At 52.3% G+C, this 9,802-nt stretch overlaps 3 protein-coding genes across 3 annotated transcripts; 1 reads left to right on the top strand and 2 right to left on the bottom strand.

Annotated features, from left to right (window-relative positions):
* Window positions 1–2,088: 2,088 nt before the first annotated feature.
* Window positions 2,089–3,932, bottom strand: DACRYDRAFT_106759 (uncharacterized protein; the record flags this gene model as incomplete). The annotated part of the gene is made up of 2 exons (XM_040768325.1): window positions 2,089–2,924; window positions 2,987–3,932. 2 exons carry the CDS (start codon window positions 3,930–3,932, stop codon window positions 2,089–2,091), a joined length of 1,782 nt encoding a protein of 593 aa, XP_040629590.1.
* A 277-nt stretch (window positions 3,933–4,209) lies between these two features.
* DACRYDRAFT_21703 (uncharacterized protein) lies at window positions 4,210–5,585 on the bottom strand. The gene has a single exon (XM_040772508.1). The coding sequence runs from the start codon at window positions 5,515–5,517 to the stop codon at window positions 4,885–4,887; it is 633 nt and encodes a 210-aa protein (XP_040629589.1). The 5' UTR covers window positions 5,518–5,585; the 3' UTR covers window positions 4,210–4,884.
* Window positions 5,586–6,469: 884 nt separating this feature from the next.
* Window positions 6,470–9,072, top strand: DACRYDRAFT_99740 (Dor1-domain-containing protein; the record flags this gene model as incomplete). Its single annotated transcript, XM_040777619.1, has 3 exons — window positions 6,470–8,367; window positions 8,982–9,010; window positions 9,062–9,072. 3 exons carry the CDS (start codon window positions 6,470–6,472, stop codon window positions 9,070–9,072), a joined length of 1,938 nt encoding a protein of 645 aa, XP_040629588.1.
* Window positions 9,073–9,802: the final 730 nt, after the last annotated feature.

The raw sequence follows: 9,802 nt of genomic DNA, 5'->3' as shown, positions 1-9,802 counted from the left end.
CCCTCCAGTACCTTATCAAGTGGAAGGGGTATCCTCCCTCTGAGAACACTTGGGAGCCTTTAGGAAATCTAGGCAATGCTAAAAAGGCTATTGCAGATTTCCATAGGCTTTACCCCTCTGCTCCCAGAAGGATTTCAGCCATCACCTTTGATAGGCTTCACTTCCAACCACTCATTAACTATACTATACCACCTGATAGGGTTCTCTTTGATTGGACATCTGGAAAGAAGAAGGGAAAAGCAGAAGAAGGAGTATCAACATGCTGGGACAGCATGTCTAGAAGGGGGGGTGATGTCAGGGCACCAGCTCATTGCTTGGTCAAGAGACATGACTAAGCCTTTATGACATGGAAGTAGCTGGTATACCTTGGCATGTGCTGGAACCTGCTGGAAGGATTGGATGGTCAGGTGACCTGCTGTGCATGGCTGTGCATGAACCTCATATGACCTCATCCTTGGTCATATCACCTGATCACCTGACTAGGCTGAGTAAGCAAGATGTTCTAGCAGGTTCCACCACAGAGGTATAAATATAAGGCCTACTCTGCCTGGGGACTGTCTCTTCAGACTTGGTCTCTTAGGATCATCCACAGGTACCTATACTGTAGATAGGTCTTAGTCATCAGGTCTACTCCACTTCCTTGTTGCCTGCTTAGACTCTTGGCACTCTTAGGTGAGCAGACTTAGTCAGCCTGTGTTGCCCTAACAGCTGGCCAGCTGTACAAGGATTTTTTTGAGGAATATGTTGAAGTGAGTGTCATTGGCTTGTGAGTGGTTGTGTTGCCCCCAGAGAGACCACACACCCACTTAACTCATTGAGGACCCCCTTCCCCCTGGATCAAGCTTACCTGTCTTCCAGATTTATGGCAAAATCAATGTCACCCAACCTTTCATTGGGTAATGCATATGGCAGCCCAAGTCCGTTGTTTTGGCCCAGCCCAAGGATTCTGGACCTTCCTATTTGAACACCTCAATAAAGTATTGAAGACCATTTGGACAAACAGACATAAGAGAGGAGGGGTTGAGTTGACATTTGCACAGGAATTCGAGAGGGAGTTGAGTATCTCAAGATTGGTGAGTTGTTTGCATTCATTGTCATATGACCAAGGATGAGGTCATATGAGGTCATGCACAGCCATGCACAGCAGGTCACCTGACTATCCAATCCTTCCAGCAGGTTCCAGCACATGCCAAGGTATACCAGCTACTTCCATGTCATAAAGGCTCAGTCATGTCTCTTGACCAAGCAATGAGCTGGTGCCCTGACAGACACTCTCTGTCATCCACTGACCAGAACTTGCAGAGGGCAGCCCACCAGTCAGCCTCTTCTCTCCTCCATGCAGCTAGACTCAAGCGTGGTGCATCAATGTCAGTAACAATGGTATCAATGGTGTTGGTCCCTCTGGGAGGCATTGTTGACAGTGACTAGAAGTTGAGACTTGTTGGAGGTGGAGAGTGAGAGGAGAGAAGAACAGTGAGGGAGAGGAGAATGCATGTGGATGAGCCTTTTAATGACTGCATGGGAGCAACCATTGGCCTTATGGTTAATGGTTCCATGGCCTGTTGTTAATGGCAATACATCCATTAACACCATTAACCTGTGGACTTAGAGTGGCTGTACATGGGATCAACTGTTGGCCTTACCATTACCAGTGCTGTGGCCTGTCATTAATGGCAATAAAGGTGTTAATGCCATAAACCTGCAGACATAGAGCAGCTGTACATGGGATCAACCATTGGCCTGACCATTACCAGTGTTGTGGCCTGTTGTTAACAGCAGTAAACACAGTAACACCGTTAATGTGTGGACATAGATTGGCTCTCTATACAAGACCAAATATTTGTCAGCGGGACCTAATCTAAATACATCCGTGCCCTATGGAACCTAATTGCTTCCACCGTCCACGGACCCTAAAAATGTCCGGACATGGAAGCACAATTTTGGCCGATTCAGACAGGTTAGGCGCATAAGGAGGGGAAGTACAAAGAAAGAACTCAGCGTGGCTGTGCTTCTTCTTCGGCCTTTGAAGCCGATTTCCTTTTCGTATTGCAAATAAGAATCTTTGGGCGTGAATTAGCTGTACATCTGCTAATTACTCTGGAACCCCCAACTCTCGTCTAACAGCTCGACACCCAGTTCTGTGAGGCCATCGATCCATCTGTCGTCGGCCCATTCATCGCTCTCACCATCCTCAGTCAAAACGGTCAGACACCCTCGGAACGTCGTGAGAGGTTGAAGATCAGACTCCTGCCGCCATCGGACCCATGACAGGAAATCTGCTGCAGGAGCGGGGCTATCTAAGCCCAACTGGTTGAGCCGGGGTAGCGTGCCCGGCACAGATGCGGCTGTCAGAAACCGCGCTCCGAGTTCTGTCCTGTACGACCTCCCAATGCCCTCGAATCTTTTGACGGACGTCAGAGTTTGGAAAAATATGGCCAGAGAATCAGGAGAATTGATGGACATCGCAAGATCTTCGAGCAAGGGGCTCCCGAGCAGAAACCCGGCCACTTCCGCCATCACCGCCTCCCAGTTCTTGCATTGCATTACCGCCCGCATAAGATTCGGACACCTGACCCGACGGAACAGGTGAGCTTCTCCAGCGATATATTTTGCATTAGAGTAGAAAGTGAACTCCTTCAGCATACTCAAACGGAGCACAGTTGGGGTTGGTGGTCTATTGTCCTCGGTGGACCTCTGTTCCAGAGCCGGGTCCCCTTCCAGAGAGCCTAATTCTCGTGCCGTCGTTGTGATACGGCAGTGGAAGATCTTCAAGCACACAAGGGAGTGCTGTTTGTCCAGCGTGGACAGAATGCTGTCCAAGTCGACTTGAGATTCGAACAATTCCAAGCTTGTGAGGGATGTTGTCCGCAAAGGATGCCAGGAGGAGCAGTCGCGGAGAGTGATGTGGACGAGATTTTGAGCGGCTTGACAGAGTGATTTGAGAGCGTTGTCATGATGATTCACACCTTCCCCTCTCGAAGAGAACAGAGGCCATATCCACCGAGAGATACGTCGAGTTCTTTTAGATACGGCATTGAAACACCTCGCATTCGCCGATATAGCCAGCATGTGTCCCAAGTCCAGTTACCGAACAGAGGCGATGGTCGCACGGCGAACCACCAAAGAAGACGTTTGCACCTTGCCACATTTGGTATTATCAAGTCAATATAATCGCAAGCGAGGCCGTAATTGGGGTTCATGATTGAGATATCACGTTCAACACCATCGTTGAACTGCCACGCCAAGTCGTGAGCTGGTGCTATCGATGGGGCAACTTCGTGAGAAACACCCCAAGTTCCCGGCCGTGTAGACACATGCCATGCATTGGATGGGGGTGGGTTCGGATGAAGCGGCTGTGAAGGGTTTCGGGGATATGGTCGAGGGCCAAAGCGAAGTTCAAGATCGAGGGATGATTGACCTCCCAGCTGAAACGTCCGGCGAGTGACTTCGAGCATATCTTCCCTCTCATCTCCAAGATGCACACAAACATGAGACCATAACATCGGCGTCGACGAGGCAACGGCGCGCCAAATGCGACAGGTACCCATGGCGGTCCATCGGAACTTCGGATTCTGGCTCGCCCCTTCCGTGATGATTAGCCGAAGAATATCTTGTGGAAAATCCTGTATCGGAAGTACACCAATATGAAGATCATCGAGTGTGGTTTGTATCTTGTCAAGTTGCTTCGACAGTGTTTCGTTCCTGTCTATGAGGTACACCTGACGCGTCATAATGTCGGCGTGCTTGTCCCGCTGCATCTGAAGCTCATTGGATAAGCGGGTCATTGTTTCATGCAGGGATTTCAGTTCTTCTTCCAACATATCGTATTCCTTCTGTCCCTCTTGTCGGAGGTTCTCGAGCTCAGTATGCTGTGCTTCCAGGCGTCCTCGTTCTTCCTCAAGATGCCTGAGCCAGTTCGAATCGTAAGGCATATCGAGTGGAACAGGAGACAACGCAGCCAGGGTAAAAGGAAGGGTAAGGTTGCAGCCTCTTCTGCACAGACACCAAGAAACAGTCAGGGTATATGTACTGTGCGAAATTCGTTCAATCGCCGCTTTGTTGCCAGCATGATGTTTGCCATGTGGATGTGGGTGAAAACACCTCGTTGCCGGGTTTGCTGCCAGGAGACAGAGGATGTGCTAATATAAGCGCCGATGCACTATGGTGTCATTCTTTGAAGCAAAAGCGAGTGTACCCGTAATAGCGGAGCAGATAAATACCATAAGAATACACTGATAGTTCTAGGGCTAATTTAACGTGTGCCGTAGGTTTATACAATGCCATCAACAACGGGCCCTGACTGAAGCTTCTGGATCTCTTTCTCACATGCGTAGACCATTTTCTCGAACCCCACTTGTTCATAAGACGCCCTTGATTTCCCAAGCATCTTCATGGCTTCCAACGTCTTCCCTTCACCCGAGAGTATGCATGAGACGTCCCTTGCCACCTCTGCGACATCCAGCTCGTACTCAGCGTCTCGTACATCTCGCTCGCCTGGTCCAAGGTTTTCCGTGCGGTCTGCACATCCCCTTGCTGACGAAGTATGCGGCCTAACCTGTGCAGATATTGGGCCTTGCCTAGGAAATCTTTATCCCCTTCGAAAAGCATCTTGGTCTCCACAGGCCTGATGTGGATACTGGCGTCTGTCCAAAGCTCTTGAGCATAGTAGTTGTCTACAAGGGCGAGGTGACAGTCGGTGACATAAACGTCCTCTTTTTGCTCATTGAACAATTCTATGGCGTCATTGATGGAAGTGTTGGCTGAAGCATATTCCCTCTGTTCCGTTTGCAGTGTACCGATAGCTAAGAGGAACGGGGCTTTCAGCTGAGAAAGCCCAGCGGTCCCATCGGCCTTCTTGAGTGCCTCGGACAGCAATTGAACGACTTAATTATCCTCTTTCGCCACCCAGGCAAATCGGGCGGACTCAACAATAGCTTCGATCAATGGTGCTGGCGGAGTAGATGTTGTCAACGCATGCCGCATGACAGTGACGACGTTGCGGAATTCTTTGGTAGGGCGCTTCATACACTCGGCACCCCGGCTTTTTCCGACGTGCACCCCGCTTTGGGCCAGACGTTCATAGTACTGTTCTAGTTCTTGCCAGTGTGCGGCTTGCGCAGGCGGATATCGATGCTGCATAAAATTGCGTATTGGGGCAAGGACCTTTAGGTAGCCAAAATAGTCTTCCACAAGCGCGAGCTGCAGAAGCGTACGAGTCGCTTCGCCGAGCTCACGCTGCCGAGTCATGGTTGGAAACATCTCCTCCAACCGGGCTTTCTCGGCCCCATCCGGAAGGATTGCAATAAGCCGCAGGATTTCCAACGCGTGAGGGTGTTGTTGCATGGTGAGACAATTGATCGATAGGCGTGTCGAGTGGTCGAAATCCATATCTCGCCCTCTTCGTCCTTTCTTGACTATTTGCGTACCCTCAGCACGATACCAATCGAGTAATTGCAGAGGCGGAGTCGCCTGAGCGAGAGATGCGAGGATCACCAGCGGTCGTGGAACACCGTCCATCTCCTCGATCAACCCGTCAATCGCCTTGTTATGGATTTCCTCTTGCTGGTTTTCTTCATCTGGCTCGGGGGACTTGCCCCACGCATATCGGAACAGCTCTTTCGCCGCCTTGTGTTCGAGTGGCCCAACATGGTATGTCGAAGCAGGAGACCAGTCAATCGGGGGGGTCGTTCCGCCTCGGATGGTACACACGAGGCTGAGGTTCGGCAAGGAAGCGAACTCGCTCATCATATCCTCCACCCCTTCTAGCGCAGCGCTGTCCCACGCAGATTCGCAGTTGTCGATAACCATCAGCGCGCGGGGTTCGAGAGAGGCCAGGCACTCCCTGACTGAGAATCGCAAGGCAGAACGGTCCTGTATCTTGAGCGAATTAGCGGCACTAGCCAACAAAGCGTCAACAGTGCTGTTCGCTTCGCACGACATGAAGATCCGTTTGTTGCTGAAGTGCGTTATGATATCCGGGTGATGAAGCACTTTGGTCGCGATGGTGGTTTTGCCAATCCCACCCGTGCCGACAAGAGCGATGTGTGCTGCGGGAGTACTGAGAAGAGTATGGACCATGGGGGCAATAATGTCGTCTCGCCCGGAGCAACGAGCCGGGGGACTTGACTTGAAGAACTCGACGGGAGGTGGGGGAGGCGGAGGGGTTGATGTCTGATCGGCGATGAGCTGGACAGGCATGTGACGGATTCGAGGCAACACGTACGGAGAAATGTGTGGTTGGATCCTTTCGCATGACCGCGGTCACCACAATGGCCGTCTACAATGAAGGTCAAAGATCAACGTAGATCTCACATGCTTTGGACCCACATTGGAGGGACGCGGCTTTGAGTGAACTGGATGTTGAGTTCGTCGAGTTGATGGTATCAGTGCGTTTCTTCAAGAACACAGGTGTTCAGGTATTAGACGCCGACATCATGGTCGAGCAAAAAATGTACAAGAAGACATAGGTATGAGTACAAGGTATAAGAGTACCCGAAGTGAAGGGGAATGGACGACGACGAGCACAAACCCGGGCGACGGTGGCGGCGCGTCCTCGAGGCGAATCACGTCGACGTACACGGACTTGTTGACGATTTCGCGGCCATTTCTGCCAACGTCGAGCGTCAAATTACTCTGGATGGAGACCGTCGCTGAAGAGACGTCGTCAGGGAGGACGTCGCCTGTCATGCATACCCTCGTCGACCTTCCACCGTCGCTCATCGACCTCATCTCTGCATCGGACCCGACGCCGGCGGCGCAGTCCTACCTCTCCTACATATCCTCTCTTGATCTGCCAACGCTCTTACAGGAGCCAAGCCAGCTGACGACTGAGTCGGCGACGATCACCAGCGAGCTCACTGGTCTGTGTCAAAGGGAATACCGGACGTTCCTCTCTGTTCATCAGACGACGACATCGCTCTCATCCTCCCTCGGCTCGCTCTCATCCTCACTCACATCTCTGCTCGATGAACTCCCAGCGTTGGACACCCAATGTCGTGCCTTTGCCGACCAGACCAAAATTCTCCAGGCATCGCGTCAGCGTGCCACCCTTGTCCTCGAGCAATCCGACAAGCTGCTGGACATCCTCGAGATCCCCCAACTGCTCGACACCTGCGTCCGCAACGGACATTACCAAGAAGCATTGGATCTTTCCGCTCATGCCACTTCCCTTCTCAAGCGGTTTCCCTCTGTCCAGGTCGTGCGTGACGTAGCCGCCGAAGTAGACGCGACGATGCGACAGATGCTCATCCAGCTGCTGCATGTCCTTCGCGAGCCTGCGAAGCTCCCAAATCTCTTCAAGGCCATCAATTTCTTACGACGAATGCAACCTGCGCCGCTCACAGAACCCGAGCTCGCACTCGCCTTTCTTACTTCAAGGATGTCGATGCTCTCCGCCTCCCTGCACGCACTCGAACCAGAACGCTCCGTCGACCCGGCACGCTATGTGCGCAAATACGTAGACGCGTTCCGTGAAGGCGCATACGACATCCTCACGCAGTACACCACGATCTTCCTCGACCGACCCTCGGCGAATAAGACACCAGAGCTGCAGGACTACCTCACATCCTTCTCCCATCACCTGCTGTCCACGCTCATCGGCACCCTTGAGACTGCCCTACCTCTGGTAGAGGACGCAAGCGCACTCAGCTCCCTCCTCACCCAGCTGTCGTACTGCTCCGCGTCCTTCGCTCGAATAGGACTCGACTTCCGTGCCCTCCTCGCCCCTCTGTTCGAACAAGCCGTCCTCTCCGCTACCCAACGCTCCTTGCACCGAGCCGACAGCACGCTGTCCACCTCCCTCACCGCAGCAGGCAAGTCCGCCCGGCCGCCGTCCACATTCCTCCTTGCGTTCGATGCCCCTGAATCCCTGTTTAATACTCACACGCACGCGCACACGTTCACTCCACAAAACCCGCCTGCGTACCTCGCTTCTCTCCCACCACTGGCGACGTACCTCAACTCCCAGCTAACGACACTCAACTCTCTTCGCCTACTCGCCCCATCCGCACTCCTCTCCCCGCTACTGGAAGCACTCGACGCTTCCCTCTGCGCGTCCTCTACCGCTCTCCTCACCTTCTGCCGCTCGGCATGGGGGACCGTCACCCGCCGGACCAGCTTCGAAATAGACGACTCCGAACGAGAAAAACAGAGAGAGAGGGATAAGAAAGTGCTTTTGCTTGTTGGCCGCGCATGGGTGGACGCTCTAGGCCCGTTCTTAAGGACAGGCCTGGTAAAGGGGGTGTATGGCCGAGAAGAGGCAGAGGAGAGTGAGAGCTGGACGAGGGCTAAGGAGGAGTGGGACACTTGGTGGGATGAGATTGGCGAGCGTAGACGGGCTAGCATCAACGGCGTGGTCGAGGAGGAGAGGTGAGGCCTAGGCATGTGAATGCGTTCTTCACGTTGCAATTGTGATTATTTGCTCTACCACTTGGTGATTCCTTGATGCCGCAAGTTGTCCCAGTCCCATCTCATCCACCCAAGCCGCAGGTCGCATCACACAACGATGGGCGCAATTTCCCCGTACACAGTTTGAACACAGGCGAAAGCTATTGAGTGTCTTTCTAACGCATAGGTTTTGTACAGAGAGTCGATAAGGGACTTTAGATCTTACACTGACCCCAAGTAACCCCCAACAGCATCCACGTGTTTCCTCTATTTCTCTCGGCCGCCTTGTAGGTCCTATACGGGAAGCAAGAGCTGCCACCTTCCCCCTTCCTCATCACTGCCCTCGCCCATGGTCGTCCCCTCACATCTTTGTTCACCTCATCAAACTTCCCTGCCGGCTTCTTGTTCAAAGATAAATCTGTTCCCTCACTGCGTCACCCATGTTGCCCAGCTATCACCTGCCTAGCTTTCAGGGGATACCGTCAACAGCTTAAGGCTTGCCTTCACCGTCGTCAACCATTCCCTTCTCACTTGCACGCTTCCCTCTGCCGGCGTTCTCCTTCCTACCCCCAACACCTCATGATGCTCACCTGCAGGTCCCCTCATGAATCCTACGATACCAAAGGTGCGTGGCGGTGCCTCATTGCCCTTTTCGTGCTGCTCACTGTTTGCGTAGGTTCCATTTAGCTTGAGTCACACCACAACATGTTTTCCCCATATTACCCAACAGTTCCAGGTATAGGAGAGATTCCAGCACTGTTCTGACAGTGCTGGATGCCGAATGAATCATTATGTACACTCCATTTGTCCCCTTAGATAGTAATTACAGTTTCCTTTCTGGCACACTCATGCTGCCCTTCACCTCCAATATGTTTGCACCCTTGCTTGCACACATGAACCATTATTACACTAACTACCACACAAGAGTCAAAGAGACATAGCTATCATACAGGATGAGTGAACTTAGTTGTCCCCAGAGCACACAATGGTGAGCACAGTTCTCACACAATAGTAGACCAATTTGGCACCATCAGCTGCCATCTTCAGCTGTTTCTCCCAATGACCCTCATGGTGCTCACCTTGCCCTCCAGCAGGGTCACCTTTGGGATCCTGCTGTCATTGTCAGCATCAAGCAACTCTCTTCAATAGCACACACACCACCATAGGGCCTGAATGGACAGCCTCAAACTCCCTCCTGACTGAAACTTGTTTGTTTGTATCCTGCAATCCAAGTCAGATTCACCAACCATCCAATAGATGCAAGATCGGCTTACTTTAGTCACCGTGCTTGCAGTCCCCCCCCCCCCACCACACACCCCAGTGCTTGCATTCCACCCTTCCATTGTTCCCATGTGAGACAAGCCTTCCTGTGGATATGGATCTCTCAGATCAGCTAGCTGGTGAACAACCCCACCTC

Source organism: Dacryopinax primogenitus, assembly GCF_000292625.1.
Source record: "Dacryopinax primogenitus strain DJM-731 SS1 chromosome Unknown DACRYscaffold_7, whole genome shotgun sequence".
In the NCBI taxonomy this organism is placed as follows: domain Eukaryota; kingdom Fungi; phylum Basidiomycota; class Dacrymycetes; order Dacrymycetales; family Dacrymycetaceae; genus Dacryopinax; species Dacryopinax primogenitus.
Note: the sequence above shows the minus strand (reverse complement) of the source record. Positions and strands in the feature narration are given on the sequence as shown.